The sequence below is a fragment of the Eucyclogobius newberryi genome, unplaced genomic scaffold (genome assembly GCF_026437365.1).
Source record: "Eucyclogobius newberryi isolate DKJ021-1_F unplaced genomic scaffold, fEucNew1.0.hap1 SCAF_1, whole genome shotgun sequence".
Classification (NCBI taxonomy): Eukaryota; Metazoa; Chordata; class Actinopteri; order Gobiiformes; family Gobiidae; genus Eucyclogobius; species Eucyclogobius newberryi.
The window spans coordinates 45,001,697-45,021,107 of record NW_027315723.1 but is presented as its reverse complement, the minus strand read 5'-3'; the positions used below and the strand labels follow the sequence as shown (position 1 = coordinate 45,021,107).

Below are 19,411 nucleotides of genomic sequence, written 5' to 3'. Positions count from 1 at the left end.
ATCTACTGGTCCATAGTCACCTGCCGATAGTGAAACATAGATTTGAGTGTCGTCTGCATAATTGTGATAGGACACATTTTCACTGCGTATCAACTGACCTAACGGCAGCATGTAGAGGTTGAACAGAAGAGGACCCAGGACTGACCCTTGGGGCACTCCACAGGTCAGGGTCATGTGGTCTGAGACACAGCTACCAATTTCAACAAAGTACTTCCTGTCTTCCAGATAGGACCTTAACCAGTTTAGGGCAGTGCCAGTGATGCCCACCCAGTCCTCCAGTCTCTGTAAGAGGATCCCATGATCAACAGTGTCAAAAGCAGCACTCAGATCAGAACAGAATTAAGACTGAGGCTTTGCCCATGTCAGTGTTCAGGCGGATGTCATTTGTCACCTTGACAAGAGCAGTCTCAGTGCTGTGATGAGGTCTAAAACCTGACTGAAAAACATCAAATGAGTTGTTTATTAAGAGGAAATCTGTGAGCTGTTGGTAAACAACCTTTTCAAGGACTTTGCCCCAAAATGGCAGATTAGAGATGGGCCGGTAATGACTCAGTACTGCGGCATCAAGACTGCTCTTCTTTAGGAGAGGCTTTATGACCGCAGTTTTCAAAGACATTGGGAATGTTCCAGATTGAAGCGACATGTTAACTATGTGAGTGAGTGGTGCTAACAAACTGTTCAGCACAGACTTTAGAAATCTGGTGGGTAACACATCAAGGCAGCATGTAGATGAACTCAGACTGGTGATGATCTCATGGACAGTTTTATCAGTTACTGGTGCAAAGTGAGTTAGCTCTAAGTGTCTTGGTGGTTTTAGGGTAATTTTTTGCATTGTGGGATTTATAGCATTTTTAATGCCCTGAACTTTGTCATTAAAGAATAATGCAAACTCATTACACTTGGATGTGGAAATGAGTTCTAACGGCAGCTGAGCTGGAGGGTTTGTTAATCTGTTTACTGTGGCAAACAGGACACGCGAGTTGTTACTGCAGCTTCCAATTATTTCAGAAAAATATCTTTCCCTAGTTCTACATAAGATTAGGTTGTACATGTTCAGCTTTTCTTTGTAAATCTCTTTTTGAACCTGGAGCTTTGACTTGCGCCATTTCCGTTCGGCCCTGCGGCACTCCCTTTTCTGTGCCCTGACCGAATCATCATTTCTCCACGGCGCCTTCTGCTTATTTTTTACCATTTTAGCCTTTATAGGGGCGATGGTGTCCAGAACATTCAAAACACTAGATGTAACAGAGTTCAACAAATCATTTACATTAGAACATGAGACATTTTCAAAGTTTATCATTTCCATAAACAGTGCACCTGTGCCATCACTTATGTGTCTCCTCTGAACAACTGCAGGACCAACCGGAGGTTTGGGAGAAACAGACAGGTCAAAGAAGACACAGAAATGATCAGACAGAGCAACATCGATCACATTAACATTTGAAATATTTACCCCCTTTGTAATTATGAGATCTAGAGTGTGTCCTTTGCTGTGGGTGGGGCCTCTCACATGCTGAGTAAGACTGAAGGTTTCAAGGACAGCATCAAGCTCTTTAGCGTTTCTGTCACAAATATTATCAACATGCACATTGAAATCACCTGTAATGACCAAACCATCAAAGTCTGTGCATATGACTGAAAGCATCTCAGTAAAATCATCAATAAAACCTTGGCAGTGCTGGGGAGGCTTGTATAAAACAATGAAGAGAATGGATGGAGACCGTTTTAGCTCCATTTTAAAGGATACATACTCAAATGATGAAAACACCCCAAAAGACAACCTGCGGGTAATTATTTCATCTCTAAAGACAGCACAGACTCCAGCCCCTTTTTTGTTTTCTCGTGTTTCAGATTCAAACCTAAAGTTGGGTGGAGCAGATTCTATCAGAACTACATTTCCTGTGTTTTTGTCAAGCCCTGTTTCAGTTAAAAACATAAAATCAAGATTATAAGAAGAAATAAAATTATTAATTAAGAGAGATTTGTTACATAAGGATCTGACATTTAGCACAGCAAGTTTCAGACTAGTTTCAGTGAGACTGGGCTTTATCTTTTCACAGGGAATATGAATCACATTTCTCAGATTGGGCCTGACTCGCATTTTGTTTTTCCATCTGTGTGATGATGTGACTACAAAAATAGCACTAGGGGGGGCTCTTTTTACATAGGGCCCCGGGTTGGTTTGATTTTTAATGTGACAATAAGTCCCAGCAACGCTGAGACCCAGTGCATCCTAGCTATGGGAGATACCAGGTGAAAGGCGAGGTTGGATGGGTGGTGGGGCTTTTGTAGCCAAGGAGAGTTTGGGACCAGGTGAGAGGCGAGGGGGGATGGGTGGTGGGGCTTTTGTTGGTGTAGTCGGCTTGTGCAGGGAAGAGTTGATAAGTATTGGCATAGCCCTTGCTATATTGGGCGTGAGTGGAGCCATCTTAATGCCTGATTTGATCAGACTTTCAAAATGGCTGGGAAGGCCCATGGTTGAGAGTGGAGATGAGAAGGAGAATGATGAATCTTTAGTGGGAGTAGATGTTGCAGGGGGAACCCAGGGCTGGTGTGAAGGCAGGGGCGGTGACAGGGATGTTGTTGGGCTTGTCACAGATGGGTCCAAGGCCTTTGAAGATTGTTCCTTTGCTGGAGGCGGTGGAGGTGAATGTGGAGCAGCTGGAGCTGAATCCTTTGCTGGTGGTGGTGGAGCAGCTGCTGATGAATCCTTTGGTGGAGGCTGAGGTTGGGGTGCTTTTGATGTTGAAACATTGGCTCGGTCTCTGGCTGATGGAGCAGGAATTCTTCTCTCATTCCTCTCTTCTCTAACTATCTGCTCAGGACCCTGTCCAGGCCCAGTCCAATGCCTCAGAGCGTGGAGCAGGTTCTCTGTCAGCACCCTCACTCCACCTCTGCATAGGTGGGGGCCATTTCTCTTAAACAGGTCCTCTCGTTTCCAGAATAGATAGAAGTTCTCAATGTAGTGTAGTCCTCTCGGTGAACACTCTTTGGACAGCCATGTGTTCAGCTGAAGAAGCCGGCTAAACTTGTTTATCCTCCTGTCGATGTTTGGAAGAGGTCCACTTATGAATGTTTTGATTTTCATTTTATCAAGCACGTCGAATAACTTCAAGAAGTCTTTTTTCAAAACTTCAGTCTGTTCCCGCCGCATGTCCACTGCACCCACGTGCACAATCAGCTGTTTAGCTCCTCCATGCTTAGCCATAATATTTGGAAGGAGTGACGTTATCTCAGAAACAGTGGCGCTTGGAAAAGAATGTGTGTTTATCTTTTCATGCGTCACGTGACTTATCACGCCGTCCCCAACCAAAACAATCTGCGTGACCTTGGCAGATCCTCCTCGCTGTATTTTGGCCACGTCATCTTTCCTTTTTTCATTTAATTCCATCTCTGAAAGTGGTAAAAATCTGTTGGTGAGCTGTATTTTAGGTGACTTTACGTTATCTTTGTATCGTTTAGGCTTTGCTCCAAGTTTGTTCCAAGAAACAGCCTGGTCTTTCTGGTTTTTAGACAGTTTTGGAAACGACACAGAGTCACTGCAGTTTAGGTTGAAAGTAGCAGTTTTTCTTGTAAAAAGTGTGCTCTTCTTACCGTCGGTTGACACAGGAATGGTATCGTGAAGAACTTTTTCAGATTCCAAAACAAATATCCGTGTTTTCAGCTCATTAATTTCTTGTTGATATTTCCGACAGCGTTCACAGTTCTCCCTTCTTCTCCCGGACATGTCGCTGGCGTCAGATATGTCGTTAAAACTGGAAAAATGTTCTTAAAATCCTTGGTTTACTTGAAAAAGTCTAAAGCAAAAATGTTTGGAAGACAAAAACTGATTAAAAAGCAAAATAAATAAGGAAAGCAGCGATAGCAAGCGGAGCGAGCAAAAAAGCGTGTGCACTCTTCGGAAGCAGATAACACATGTTTTTGTAAAACAATTCAAATCTAAATCATGTCTTGAATTACACTTATAATTCTAAGGCCGGTTGCAATAGTTCCCAAGTCTGTGGCAATGTGAGATGCAGCTAAAGCTAGAGTAAACTGGAAACTACTTCTGGTTCATCCTCTGCTTTTTGGCATTTATTTCACTTCTCTTAGCTTCTACACAGCGATACAGACAAAAAGGGGGATTGTCCTAAATATGATATTCGGTGGCTATTACAACAATTAATCAGAACCATGCTCAAATGTCGTGGTTGAGGTTCAAGAATCGCACATAACGTGAATGGACCTTAAAATGACAGGTGCAGTTTGTCACCTGTGTGTCTCTATGGAGATCGTTATTGCTTTGCCTGGAATGTTCCATTGTTCCAGAAAGTTGCTACAAAAAAACCTTTGAAAAACATGTACAGTATACTGTGAGCGGACTTGCCTCTCCACAGATCAGACCTGTAACTTGTGACTTCACTTGCTCGTCTCCAGAGAGGGATATGTTTAATTCCAGAAAAGTATTGGATATTTAAGTAGGTGCTTATTATTATTGATCAGTGTTTGTCCTGTTGTTGTGAGGACTTCAGTGACTCTAACAGAGCAGCTCCTCTCTCTCTCTCTTGCTCAGTTTACACCTCCCTTCCCTCACGCTGTGGCCAGGTATGGGCTTAGCAACCTGGTGTTTGCCTAGCGACCGGTGTCCCAGTGACCCACGTTGCTATGGCAGCAGTTGAGGATGTCGCACTGCCAAGAGGAAGTGGCCATCCTGATATGAACCAAAGGGCTGGGTCTATGTGTGTGTGTGTCTGAGGTTTGTGTGTGTTCAAATACAGATATGGAAGCAAATTTACTACTTTACTACTTATATCCCCAAATAAAGCATTTTATATGACCCTAATTGATTTTACTGTTTTTTTTTTAGGATTAGCATTTATTATTTTTTATTGTTTAATGTCTTTGTGCAACAAAGGAAAATGTGCCACCGGTATATAAAATGAAGTGAATTGGATGTAAGGAAATTACTAAATGTCAAAACTCTTCTTCTTCTATGGTTGTTGTTGTTGTTCTTCTATGGTTGTTGTTGTTGTTGTTGTTGTTGTTGTTGTTTTATGGCGGTTGGCATCCAATTGTTGCATTACCGCCAGACTTTATTCCTCAGACTTTTCGTAGTGTTACATTACCGCCAGACTTTATGACACTTTATTCCTTAGACTGTCGTTCTTCTATGGTATTTTATGACGGCTGGTATGTCAAAACTCATTAAAGAGATGGTGAGTGTGTGAGCTTTAAAAACATCAAAGTAGTTGTAGTAGTAGTACTGGATTACCACTTGATGATGTCATAAGATGGAAAAGTGAGTTTTGATTTTCTGACTACTGTATTCAGGATTACTCAAACATGTATGAAAGAAACAACTCGAAATGTTTCTGCAGATGAATCAACCTGACTAAAAGCTCTAAAAGAATACATTTTCACCTCGCTGCTGATTGTTAACCAGAAATCAAGTGCCTCCTGTGTTGATATAGTCTTTTGTGCTTGGGCTATTTAGTCTCAATGCTCATATCACTCTTTTCTACAACAATGGTTTGACTACACTACAGTTTGTGGGTATCTGTGGGTATTTTGGTTTAAAATAATGTAATGCGGTCTAAACATGTGTAGTATTTTTTCAGACAGTTCAGGCACAGAAGGGATAATCCCTCATATGTAAGTCGAAATATCTTTATTTTAAAAACAGTGTCCACTATAATAAACATTTTGTCTTCATGCAACGTGTGTAATACAACTATTTTACTTTTCCAGCATTACAATTCTGCCACATTTAATCCCAAGTGTTACTGTAAATGAGTGAATATGGCCTCTTTAGCGGTGACTGCCAGCCTCAGAGAGAGTAAAAGTGCATTAAGCTGGAAGCAGGGAGCTAAACGCGGGGGCCGTGCAGTGTTTGGGTGAGCCGAGGGAGGAGGGGGGGTGCAGTGAGAGGAAAAGTGGGCGTTGAACCTTCCACCCCTCCACCCCGCGCCGATTAAGGCCACTCACTCTAATTATGCTACAAAGACGTGACAGACTGCGGCCCCCATCTGCGCTCTCGGCTCGCATGGCTAACAATCAAAAACAACAACACAAAATAGTCGTAAATATTGTAAAAAAAAAAAAAAAAAAAACGGGGAAGGAGAATGAATAAAAAACAAGTGTAATTCAATCCAATGGAGGAGAAGATGGCCGCTACCTGTTTACAACTCTGCTCCATCTGCTCCTGCTGTCATTGGTCACAGGATTTTCAATAAGATAAAAGTCTCTGTTTTGAGGTAGGTAAGGTATTATTATTTCTTAATAATTTTACCCTCCAAAAAATTTAAATTGCAAAAAAAATGCTGCGATAAAAATTATATTTAAAGATGCCTCAGTGGCACCACCTCAAAAATCAATTTACATGAGGCCAAGAAATAATAAATCACATCAAATTTAATTATGGCTCCACTCTAAACCATGTGTTGACCATTGTACTTTCCTCCCCCAGTTTTCATCAAAAACACTTTAAATTTGCCCAAGTGCAATGTATACAATTATTTGTAATTGCATTATTAGGCCGATCCTAAATATTATGCTGAAAGTGTCTTTACGTGCAAGGCGTAAAGTGTCTTTACGTGCAGGCGTAAAGACACTTTGCGCCTGCACGTAACATGTCAATTCTTGTAAACAGGGAGTATTTTTGTTTCACACATTACATTTTCACCAGCCATACAATTGTAAGAATATATAAATATGGACTATTATGATTCATTTTCTCCGACACATCAACACAGTAATATGTCATTATCTAATTGTTAACAGCTACACTTTTTGTTTCTGTCATGCTTCAGGTCATATCAAATGTGGCGCTCCAACTCTGCTGCCTGGCTCCACATCTTACTGTCTATGAGCTGCAGCCTCACACCAGGTCTCACCCTCAGACAACATTTCAGCCTAAAACTCCTAATAAGACACATGTTTTACGTTGCACTTGCAAAAAATGTATATATTTTTTTTGAGAAACACGTTGCACTTTGCTATGGAAACTTGTGCGTTTGCATTATTTCCACTGCTGCTCATTTAAAAAAAATCTAAAGTGACAAAACCTTGTGTGGAGTAAAACATATTTATGGATTCCTAACTGTTCCTAAGGTTGATGAGTACAGGTCTGTTTTTCTCTTCTCTCCTCCGCTGATACTGCACACACACACACACACACACACACACACACACACACACACACTGCTACTATGTCCACAGACAGGCTAGAAATGCCTGCAGGTCATACTTATATGTATGTATATATATATATATATATATATATATATATATATATATATATATATATATATATATATATATATATATATGATAAATATACTATTTATTAGTAGAAGTTGGTGTAGAAAATTGCATTACTTTCCCCTTTGAAAACATGTAAACACGCTTCAAAATAGCACAAATTAGTAGATTTTAAATAATGAATACACATACAGGTAAAACAGCATGCCACCCTCAGCAAGACAATAGGCTATAATGGCAATAATTAGCTCTGTTTAATTAATGTAAATAGAAGTTTAGATAATGGTGAATCTGTTATATTGATGCATTTTCCTAGCGGTGTATGCGGTGTAGGTGTATGCAGCGTGTGTTCAAATGTACCCCTTCATTGTTCTGAAGCTACACCAGAACGCTTGATCACCGACATTCAAACGCACCAATTCCACTTCACATGAAAACAAAGGGGCCGGTAATGGCAGGTGAAGAGGGCGTAGATGGTGGGTGAGCGGCGTGATGAGAGGCTTAAACATGTACAGACGTAACAGCACAAAGAGGAAGCTTACCTTGACGTCGCCGAAGAACATCTTTAGCATGTTGGACGAGGGGTAACGTGTGTAGAAGAACATCAGCTTGGCCTTCTTCAGGTGGTTGGGAGAGAGGCCCTCCTGAATCTGGTGCGTGGTTAAGGGCCTCAACGGTGGAGTCATTACAAAGCAAATAAAATAGGGTGAATTCAGTTAAAGTGGGACATCGAGTAAAGTGGGACAATCAAGCATTTGAGTGATTTTAGATCTGGAAATTAAAAAGCCCCCCATCAATTGTGTTCTTAAATTGGCCCAGGGAAGATTAGCTTTTGCTATCTTTTCAGTGACAATTTCTAAAATATTAGTTTTATTACTTAAACCAATAATCCAATTGGCAACCAGATCTAAAGTCAGAGGAATCCCTTCATCCAGGAGTGATCAGGATGTTTTGACTTCCCTCCAAAAGTAATTTTCACTCTTAAGCAGTTCTGAGACTCTTGGTTTTTAAAACTTTGTCAGGAAGACTCCCTACTACGCATCTACGACAGAACCTAAAACGAACAGAAAACACAATATAAATGCCTGTTTGTTGAACTGATTTTTAGAGGTTTCCTCATGATATTACCATTTACCAACACATAAATAAATACATTAAAATATACATAAATTAGTAATTTACAATACACAATTAAGATATTTAGACCCAACATAACAAACACATTTGTCATATATACTGTACATTATGTTTAGTTCTATAAAGTTAGTCGGTAATGTTAGAGCTTCGGCCTTGAATTTAATAGGCCTTGAACATGGCACATGTCTAAATACCCAAAGCACGTTCCATAACATTCTTCATTCACTTACTCTACGCACGTTGAGCAAAGTGTCTTGCTCAAGAGTGGACTGGTTAGATTGGAATTGCCAACCTTGTAATTACAAGAACATGTCTGTACCATCTGAGTCCCTTCCACACCATTTAAAGGGTGTTTACTTTTTGGAACCATGAGAACATGTTTCAGAATGATTGTTTGCCCTGCCCACTTCTCTACCTCTGATGTTGAACCATGACAGTGAAACGTTTGTCTGGGTTTGTTTCCACATGGTTCTCATCCAACCGACTTTCAATATGCTGGAGTTTTGAGCAGTTATTTTCTCTCTACATTTTCTGCACTTATGTGGCAACTTGTGTATGTGAATTAAGTCTGTACAGTGTTTGAAGAAACAAAAAACATGTGCCGAATATAGGTATTCAGAATACAACTTTAGAGTAACTGTATGGTGGTGTTCAGAATACAGTTCCTTTGATAAAACCCAAAAATATATGTATCACAGTATTTGGTCATGTAATTAGAGGGAATAATGTGATGTTTCATTCTCTAATCAGAGATTTTTAAAAATGCATAACAAACAGTACTACAAATATAAAGTGGTTAATCCTGTCTTGTTTTTTACACTATAATACAATGTAACTCAATGAGAAAGTATAGTAATAAAGTACTCTGATTGGACCAAGTAACAGAATAGGTTTCAAAATACATGATGCAATTATTCAGTATTATATACTGTAATTAAATACATTTCATAGTATTCTTCCCAACAATGTCTACACATGCCGCATTAGCTAAACACAAGTATTATACATTTTGACAAAGAGCGAGTGGTTTGTGACTGAGCGCATTCAGTCACTAAAGCAAACAACCAAAGCACCTGCTGGCTTTGGATCAACTCCCGGTCTCCTCTCCCTCTTTGCGGCCAAAAAAACCTCTGTGTCCCCGCCGCCTCAGCAAACCAACATCTTAATTGAGGCTACCCAGTGTGCCGTTCTGCCCCGTGTGTGTGCCTTATGGGTATGTGTGTGTGTGTGTGTGTGTGTGTGTGTGTTTCGACAACAGCTGTGCTCTGCCACGCGCCTGCCATTTCGCCACCACATTAACAACCCCATAATCTATCAGAGAAGATGAGGCAATCAATGGAACCCCCTACAAGGTCAATTAGCGCGCCGACGCCACACATGCTAACCCCGGGAGATAAGAGGACTAGCCAAAACCGCCAGTTTATTAAAGAGGACTCACACGTACAATATATTGCATTCATAAGACAATTTTTGCTCCACTATGTTGAATTAATAATTATGACATTATGTTTGGGCGAAGCAGTAATAGTCATGACAAAGAAAATGAAACAAGCTAGAGTGACGAGACAAACAGAAAAAATATGTTTGCAAAATCTAGGAATATTTTTCTTTTACTATTTCAGATTTACAATAATGGTGATATGTTTTGACAAAGCAGCTAATAGTTGGATATGATAAACAAAATCTATCTGAAGTGGCCAAAGGAATGGAAAATAGTTTTAGCAAGACTCTGTTTCTAGCTAAAACACAACTAGCAATCCATTATGTATTTTAGTAGAATAGACGTCAAAGCTTCGGACAACAATACCATTGGCTTGTTAACATTAATGCCAACCTGCTTGCTAACCCTGTTTTCTCCGTCAGCGGCTGAAGCATAATGCATAATAACGATCGAGCTAAACAGGGTGCTTTTGGACGATGTTTGTCTAAGTACTTTTAAGGTCGTGTTTGCTCAGATAGCGCTTGGGTCCATACAGTATCGGATGTAACTTGACCTTGCTGCCAGGTGTGTGTGTTTGTATAAGAGAGAAATGGTGGGGGAGGGCTGGAGGGGGGAGGGACCACCTACCTAGTACAATACAAAAGATTTAACATGCCCCAAGCTGAGTGAGCGCCAACAGGTAGGTTAGAGCGGCGTTAAACTACATACTACTACGACTACTCTATTACTACTACTACTACTATTACTAGTACTACAACTACTATTACTACAACTACTATTACTGCTAGGTTACCAGGCTACTTATTGCTGATCTATTTCTACAATTACTACAACTAGGCTCCCTACTACTACTAACACTACTTCTACTACTACTACTACTACTACTACTACTACTACTAACACTACTTCTACTACTACTACTACTACTACTACTACTACTAACACTACTTCTACTACTACTACTACTACTAACACTACTTCTACTACTACTACTACTACTACTACTACTAACACTACTTCTACTACTACTACTACTACTACTACTACTACTACTAACACTACTTCTACTACTACTACTACTACTACTACTACTAACACTACTTCTACTACTACTACTACTACTACTACTAACACTACTTCTACTACTACTACTACTACTACTACTAACACTACTTCTACTACTACAACTACTACTACTACTACTACGCTATTAATGCTAGGTTACTGGCCATAACACGTTAACACGTCAATGCCCTATTGGAAGCTGAGCAAGGTCTGGTCGGGGGCCTTATGTATGAAGGGTGCGCATGTACTAAATATTACTTTTGTGACTTTCCAAGTTATGTTTATAATCTATAAAATAACAACTTGACTTGAAAATGAGGCCAGTCGTACAGGTATAGGGGGGACAATTTGCTGCATGGCATTCCCCAGTCTCATTCCTATTTCACGCTGTACTGAAAATTAACTACAAAATAAAGTGGAGAAATCAATTGAAGTTTTGAAATGACACATCTAATGAAGAAACATTTTGTCTATTTAGTGTCATGGCAATAAATATTTTGACCATCTAAACGCTTTCAAACACAAACATTTTTACAAATTAAATTATAATTTGTGTTCTGTTATTCCCACTGATGAGCAATACTTTCATTTGTAAAGCAATGAAAGGATGGCATTCTTCAATTTTGTTGTTATTTATCGACAACTAAAAATTCCTTTTAACACAAAAGAACTAGCTTACATTTTTGCGTACAAAGCACTCCAAAGACTACATTGAAGTGTGGAAATATCTTTGAAATCCTAATGTCCACTTTCAAAGATGACTGCCCCCCTGTTTGAATGGGACGGGCCTTATGAAAGACACGAAGGGATCAAACGGCGTGTCAGATTTTCCTGTTTATTAATTAAAGCGAGGTCTGAAACGGTCTTTGAAGGTGACACTGTGATTGCGTTCTCGTGGCAGCTGCAGGAGTTTGTTTATGTGGTTCAAAGTCTGATTTTGTCTGTACCTTGTTCTTCAGTGAGTGTGAGTGAAGGTTAGGAGAGGCAAGACAAGGCTAACAAGTGCCTCAAAACACCTGGCTGTAAACACACGCCGAAACAAAAAAAATCTAAAAGACATGGACACACACAACTGCTGAGAACCTGGCATGAAGGTAGCGACTAAAACCTATATGCTGCTATTCACTTTTTTGTTTCCTGATCAAAAACATAGCTGGAACTGTGTTTTGTTTCAGTCATACATGTTTATGTTGTTTTAATACCTTTTAGTATAAAAACAGAAAATCATATCATATCGATATCGATATCCTAATCCCATATGTTTTATGGCACAGAGATAGGCATTGTAGTGACTGACTGGCTCGAGTCAGAAGACCTCTGCAAACATACACCCAAATATGATTTGCTTTGAGCATTTATGTACAAAGTGTGTGATGAAAGAGAGACTAGCAGCTCAGAGTGAGAGCGGAGGAGCCACAACCTGCTGCACACTTAAAAGAGCCCGGGCAGGGCGTTTCATGTGCACCCCGCGACCACAGCCAGCGGCCCTTTCATCTGCCACTTAGACAGGAAACAAGGGCCACCGCGCCAGGCACTGAATGCTAATGAATGATATTTAAGATGGTCACTAACTCGTTGCTGCCAGCTCCGAGATTAGGTACTCTTAACTCACTGATAGAAGCACATCTGAATACAGCAGATGTACAGTGTCATTGTGTGTGAAGGATACAGTGGAACTGGAGTAGGGCGAGATGTCGGCCATGTCCTGCAGATCTCCACATTCAGACTTGATGAGGGACAGTGACAGGGCATCTGGGTGATGGTGAGGAGAGCTCTGCCTGTGCTGATGGTGACTCAGACCCAGGTTCATCTTGGTCCTCAGACTTATGGTTTCCCGGCTCATGTCCAGGGAGTCAGGCGAGACCCGGTGGTGGTCTTTGGGCCCATGATGATAGCCCGGGCCAGTCCCATGTGACCCCAGCGGCCCTTGGAAAGGATAGCCCATCAGGGGCAGAGGGAATGGATGTCGAAAGGATGGAGGGCTGAAGCCCAAAGATGCAGTGAGGGGGGAGGGGTGCAGAGAGTGGTGGTGAGGGGGAGGAGGGGGAGGAAGGGTGTGCTCACTGCTCTCTGGACAACTCTTGCGCACCACCAGAGGAAGGGCTTCTGTCTGGTCATTTGTGGGCACAGTGAGTCTGCTAAGGCCGCTAAAAGAGTCCAGCGGGCTGGGTACCAGCACATCTCCAAAACAGTGCACCCTTTGATTGGATGAGTGGAAGTTTGGGGTGGGACTACTGTCACTGTTCAGACTGAGGCCCAGAGCACCTCCTCCAAACCTGGAGTCTGGCGTGAGGGAGGGGAGGGGGTTGAAGGGGGGAGGGCAGGAGGAGGAGGAGTTGGAAGAGGAAGCTGCAGCCGGTGTGCTGCTGTGACAGCCCTGCACACTGCTCTGCTTTGGGGAGGAGAAGCCTTTCACCACAGTGTCTACCACCTGTGACACAGCACAGTTCAGCTCCTGCTTCAGGGTCTCTGCCAGGTGCCTCCCCTCAGGCCCTCTCCTCTTCAGCCTGCTCCTGTCCTCCCTATCCTCCTCCAGCTCTCCATCCAGCAGAGCCTGCTCTCGCAGCAGGGCCCGGGCCCTGTCCAGGAACAGGCCGGGATCCAGCTCAGAGAGGTCTTCTCGGCGCCCTCTGTCTCTGTGGCTGTCCCTGTGTCTGTCCTCCAGCCCATCTGAGCGGATACTGTCCTCAGAGATGTTTCCATCCTCCTCCCTGTCTGCTCCCCGCTCTGTTCCATCTCCTGTGTCTTCGTCCTCTTCAGTCTCAGAGTCATAGATCTGGTAGAACTTCTCCTGCAGCTGCCGCAGCTGTTTCTGAAAGGTGCCAAACAATATGTTAGAATGAAGTAGCTTTTATTATTTTAGTGTAAGCCATAAAGCAGAGTGTTTTGTGTGAAAGGTTCTGACCTGCATGTCCTCCAGCTGCAGCCGGAGCTGCCTCCTCTCCTCCTGCCTCTGCTCCTGCCTGGAGCACACTAGCTGAGTGAAGCTGTGCTGCTGCTGGGGCAGCCGCTGCTTTCTCTTGTTCTCTCGGTACACCTCCGCGCTGACACCACCTCGTGAGCCAGGAGAGCCCAGCAGAGAGGAGCCGTGGTGGGGGTCCCTGTGTACGGAGCTGCCACTGTCATCTCTGCTAGGGTCGCCGGTGCTGGGCCGGACTAATGGGGAGTGGCTCATGCCGCGAATTATGTTCTCAACACGGGCACGCTTGGCTCGCAGGTGCTCGTCCGACAGCCGGTCTAGGTCGAAGGAGGACAGGGACAGCTGAGATGGGCCATGTGAGTTGAGGAGTGAGACAGGTGGAGGACGTCCGAAGGCAGAGGAGGAGGCTGGGGGCAGAGTGGGCCCTGGGGACAGGCAGGACGACGGGCTGTCCCTGTCCCGAGAAGAGTTACTGCAGCCGTCCTCTCCCTGGATCTCTGAGCCTCCACTGGACAAGGCCCCACTGCCCTGAGGTCAAAGGTCAGGAGAGAGAGATTGAGTCAACATGTCTGTTCAAAAAGATTTCACTACATTTTTCATGTGGATTGTCGTGTGTTTGTGTGTGTGTGTGTGTGTGTGTGTTTGTGTGTGTGTGCGTGTGTGTGTGTGTGTGTGTGTGTGTGTGTGTGTGTGTGTGCGTGTGTGTGCGCGCATGTGTATAAAGTGCGTGTGTATGGCGCGCGTACAGGCGTGTGTGTGCGTGTGTTGCACCTGGAAGCCGGAGTCACTGCCACTGTTCTTGGCCATGTTACTCTTAAGGAGCTGGGAGATGATGGTGGCCCCGGGGAAGGGCATCATGGCTTCTTCATAGGAGTTGGCCCTCTTCAGCAGCTTTCTAAGCACATTGGATTTCTCGCTGTCACCGTTGGAGTTACTGTGGCCGTGGCTGACCAATGAACAGTCGCCGTCGTGCTCTGCGCCGTGTGACTGGTTCATGCCGTCTAAAGAGTTTCTGCCGTGACTGTAGATGCTCCTCTTCACGCCAATGTCCACTCGTCTGCGCTTGGTCTGTCCGCTCAAGAGGCCGCTGTCATGATCAGGCATCCCGCAGGGCAGCTACATGGGCTCCACCGGGTCCTTGTGCACAACCAGGCTCCACTGGGTCTTTGTACACAGTTAAGGCTCTGGGTGTCCTGGATCACAGCAGAGGCACAGAGTCATGATTATGATGAAAATAATAGATGAGGATTGTTTTGAAACTTTCAGACAAAATTTTACATAACGAGAAGAAAAAAACAGTCGTTTGACTTTAACCCAACCCTGACAGTCCTGGTTTTGGACTGGTTTTGTATTCCTGGATTCCTGGTCCTGATTCCTGAGCACATGTACATACTATCTCGCCTGTCTTAAAACCATTGTCCCTGTTCAGTCCAGGTTTAATTCCGGTTCAGTCCAGTTTTACTTGTGCTGCTGTATTCCTGGTTCAGTCTTGAACGGCGTCTATGGTCCATGTTTAGTTCTGTGAAGTCCTGGTGACATACACAGTCTGTCCATCCAAGTTTTCATCCTAGTTTAGTGCTAGTGCTGGTTTTGTATTGGTTGAGTCCTGCTCCTCCTTTCAATTATTAATTTCCATAAAGTTTCTCTCTTGGATTAAATCCAATTCCTTGACAAATTCACAAGTTCACAATCACACTTTAGGGCAATAAATAACATAACATTGTTATATTTTGATAGTCACGCCTGTTACAGTTTTAGAAAATGTGACTGAATTCCGGAGAGAACGCGTTTCCGTCCTCACAGTTAGACCGCGGTGCGCTTTCTGTGCGTCTGTAGTCGGATTCCACAAAGGCCTAACCGGGTTTCACTTCACTGTGGAGAGAACAATCTGTGCTATTCAATCTAATCCAAAGAAATTGAAATAACAGCTCAAGAGAAAAGGTGTTAATGTCGAGAGGGATTTGCGTCTGTGCTCGGACACGCAAATGCAGCAGACTTTAGTTTGCATCTGTTTTGCATCAGATCATAGATTAATGAAAATGTTTGACAAACTCATGCTATGCACAACAGCAGTGTAGAGGAGCTCTTTTTGGTTTGCTTTCGTGATGACGCAATGAGGCTGTTGGAGAGGTCTGAAAGCGCCCGCTGAGAGCTGAACTGTGTCGGTCCACACAGCGACCGAGCCCGGATCCCGGATCCCGGAGCCCGGAGCCCGGAACCCGGTAGTGTTCTAACTGTGCGCTCCCCGCACACAGACCAGTGTATGTTTAGGAGCGGATGTATCATAAAGGGCAATAAGGGAAACGCGCAAACTCCTCAGGCTTTTGCCCTGTTCCAGTCTGATGTATATAATTCATGAACTGAGCGTGTCCATGTGAACTACAAATATGAGCAAACACAGTCAAATCTAAAACTGAAAGCAGTCGTAGTAAAAGTAACTAGGTTGGATTCGTATTTGTTTATTATCCCCCAGTTTCCAAATGTGTCATCATGGTTTGACTCGTTTGCCGTGCCGTGCGCTCGGACCGGATTACGCACACTGCCGCGGGACGGAGCAGGCTCACGCTGTTTGATCAGAAAAAGTATTAAATGGCGTTGAGCTAGTGTAGAATGTGTGTAGTTTACTGTAGACTATACACTGTCTATTTTTTTCAAGCACTAGTGACACCACACACGAGTGACAGAAACATACATAAAGTCCCTCCAAGCAAATGCCTGAATACAGCCGCTCAAAGACCAGCGAAACAAGAGCAGTTATTTATAATAAACATAAGCCATCAACAACGAGCCAAAAAATCAAACTACTTCACGTTTAAGTCAAACTTTATCAACTCAGAGCAAATTCAGAGCAAACTTCCCGCTAAACACATTGTGTTTATAGAAAGAGCCGAACTGAAGCTGTGCTTCGGGTCCACACGGGACCGGGACCGGCTGTGGAAGTTCTGTTTCACTGACACGTTCTGGGTGTCACGGCCACATCTCACACGCACTTTCAAAGCGCTCTAATCGTGGCCGCAGATTAAAGTTGCCACTTACTTGTTCCCCTGGTTCCTCTGATTCCTCTGGTTTCTCTGGTTCCTCTGGTTCCTCTGGTTCTTCTGGTTTCTCTGGTTCCTCTTGTCTTGATTAGTCTGGTTGCTCTGATTCCTCGGAGCAGCTCCTTCGAAGAAACAGCGCGCACAGGAGACTGATCTGTGCGGACTTTGCTGCAGGGAAGTAGAGGCGCACACCGCGTGTCCTTGCGTGCGTGCGTGCGCGTGTGTGCGTGTTCGGTGAGAGAGAGCGCTCCTCCGGGATGAGTATGTTTAGTGTCAGTACTCTGTTCGGTCCGACAGTTATGTGTGCGCACTCGCCTCGGAGCTGCGTTCTCTCTACGACTGACGGCAAGACTCTGAGAAGAAACAACAAGAGAGCGCGTGAAGGATACGTGAAGACGCTGCGTCATCGCTCCACCTGACCAATAAGGAAGGAGCCGGCTACGACGGAGCGCGTTTATAAGGAGCCTTGAAGCAAGCCTTGCTAGAGCGCACAGGAGAGAGCGCACAGGAGAGAGCGGTGGCTCTACGCGCAATATGTGGCACGGACCGTTCGGACACCGCGTCGCGCCTCAGAACACTCGCTGAACTTCAAGACAGTGAAGTGTACCTCCGCACGGACTGCGCGCACTCCGACACGCGCAGCTCTGTGCCTCTCCCTGACTTTTATTTATTATTAGTATTATTATTTTCTTATGGTGAAACCTTAATTTACTAGTTTGCTATGTATTATTTATATCTAATAAAAAGAAGCAGGAAATTCCATGTGGAACCCACGTGTTTCACATCACTTTTATCATTATGGCTTTAGAATGTTAACGTAATTGTATGTATTATTAGTCAGTACAATTATGCACTATTCGATTTTACGTCGTCGGTGTCCATGTTCTGAAAATCGTTTAGAACATTTTTTGTGAATCTCCATTTGACACTGACTAATGTCAACAAGATTGATTGAATGAATGAATGAACTCATGCATTTTCATACACCATTTTTTTCTTATTTATTGCATTTAACACATGTTAATGCTATGGTCTCACGTGCGCTCAATGTCGCGTGTGTGCTGCCCATTACGCGACATCAAGAGACCGGTTTGAAAAAGAAAAAATAAGAGTCAAGAAGGCGACAATTCTGTTGTTCAATAAAGACTTTTCCGCGCACGATAACTCCCCTTGACTCGACTAAACGCGTCAAAAAAAGTACATGTTGTTGCTGTGTCCGGCGGTAGTTTGGGTAAAGTGTGTGCCATCCATCCATCTCCGGGTACGAATGCCTGCACCCTCTGTTACCACACTATCGCACTCACAGGCCGCTTTAGGAAATAACACACGATTTGTCCTATAAATACAGCGCATGTGTTATTGAAAGTTATTAAGATAAAAAACTAATAAAAACAAATACACACAAAAACACGCACAAAAACAAACAAACATGAGGCACCGTTCTCTTTCTGTTTGTGAAACAAGGTCATCCAAATTCGGCTGAGAACACTGCTATTGTTGTCAGTAATAAATCTGAGCCCGAGTTAAAATGATGAGCATTTCATTGCGCGCGCGGCAACAATTGTACGCGATTGGAAACGAATTGATAAACATTGTCATTTTGGAAAACGTTGTGCAAGCTTGTCTCGTTTTCAAAATTATAAATCGATATTATTAAAAATAATTTCTCCTACGACAATATCTATAAAATATACCGAACTTTCGGAAGAGATTTTAGATTGTTGAGCGAAAGTGGCAACAGGCCTTTTATTCTAAAACCCACAATTATTATTTTTGAATGTATACCTTCTCTTTCATGCATGTTTCCACCTGTTTCCAAGGACAAGAAGGAGTGTTTGCCATCTTTACGCACGGTACATCCTCGTGGAATTTGATATCCGTGCCGACGCAAACTTTCGTCTTTGGGCCGAGTCTCCAAGTCAGAATGCGACAAACTTGTGGTTCTTTGGTCCTAAATCGAGCCTATTTCAATCTGGATGTGGAATTGGTTTTGTCCTGTTGTAATCGTTTATTCCTGGTCTAGTCCAGGTCTAGGTTCTGGCTTAATCCCAATTTGGATGTGGTGAATTTGTCAAATCGAAGATGAGAATGGAATAATTTGAAAACCATTTTATAAAGAAACGGGACGATGAATTGATCAAGGTATATACGTTTTATTAAATAGGAAATTACGTCTGTTTATGAGAGAGGAAAATACGACTTGTGAGCAGTGATGTTGGACCACTGTGTGTGTGTGTTTCCTCTCCTCATGCTCGATGATTATGGGGAGGCGCGGGTCTTTGCAAGCGACGCGCACACACGCACGGACGCGGGAGGGCGGAAGGAGAGGCAGGCACGGCGAAGTGACACGCGTGTTAGTGACCCGTGACCTGTGCCATGCAAAACATCCCGCTGTTGGTGAATAGTGTCCGCGCATTACGACATACATACGCGCACGTTATGAGAGCAGTGAATGGGCTGAATCGTTTGAAGGGTTTGGTGGAGCATCATGGCAATAGCATGGCAGCGGCGAAAGCACTACGGAACATTTGTGCTCAAGTAGTCTACAGTGACATTGCTAAAAATGAAGCG

General features: G+C 43.3%; 1 protein-coding gene across 1 annotated transcript in view; it reads right to left on the bottom strand.

Annotated features, from left to right (window-relative positions):
* prox1a (prospero homeobox 1a) overlaps positions 1-14,992 on the bottom strand; it is a 39,604-nt gene extending 24,612 nt beyond the window's left edge. Inside the window, exons 1-4 of the mRNA XM_072447132.1 lie at positions 14,574-14,992; positions 13,788-14,330; positions 12,552-13,694; positions 7,782-7,889 (exon numbers count right to left, since the gene is read on the bottom strand). Of these exons, the coding sequence (XP_072303233.1) occupies positions 7,782-7,889; positions 12,552-13,694; positions 13,788-14,330; positions 14,574-14,906 (2,127 nt within the window). The 5' untranslated portion in view covers positions 14,907-14,992. The remainder of the gene's footprint in view (positions 1-7,781; positions 7,890-12,551; positions 13,695-13,787; positions 14,331-14,573) is intronic.
* Positions 14,993-19,411: the final 4,419 nt, after the last annotated feature.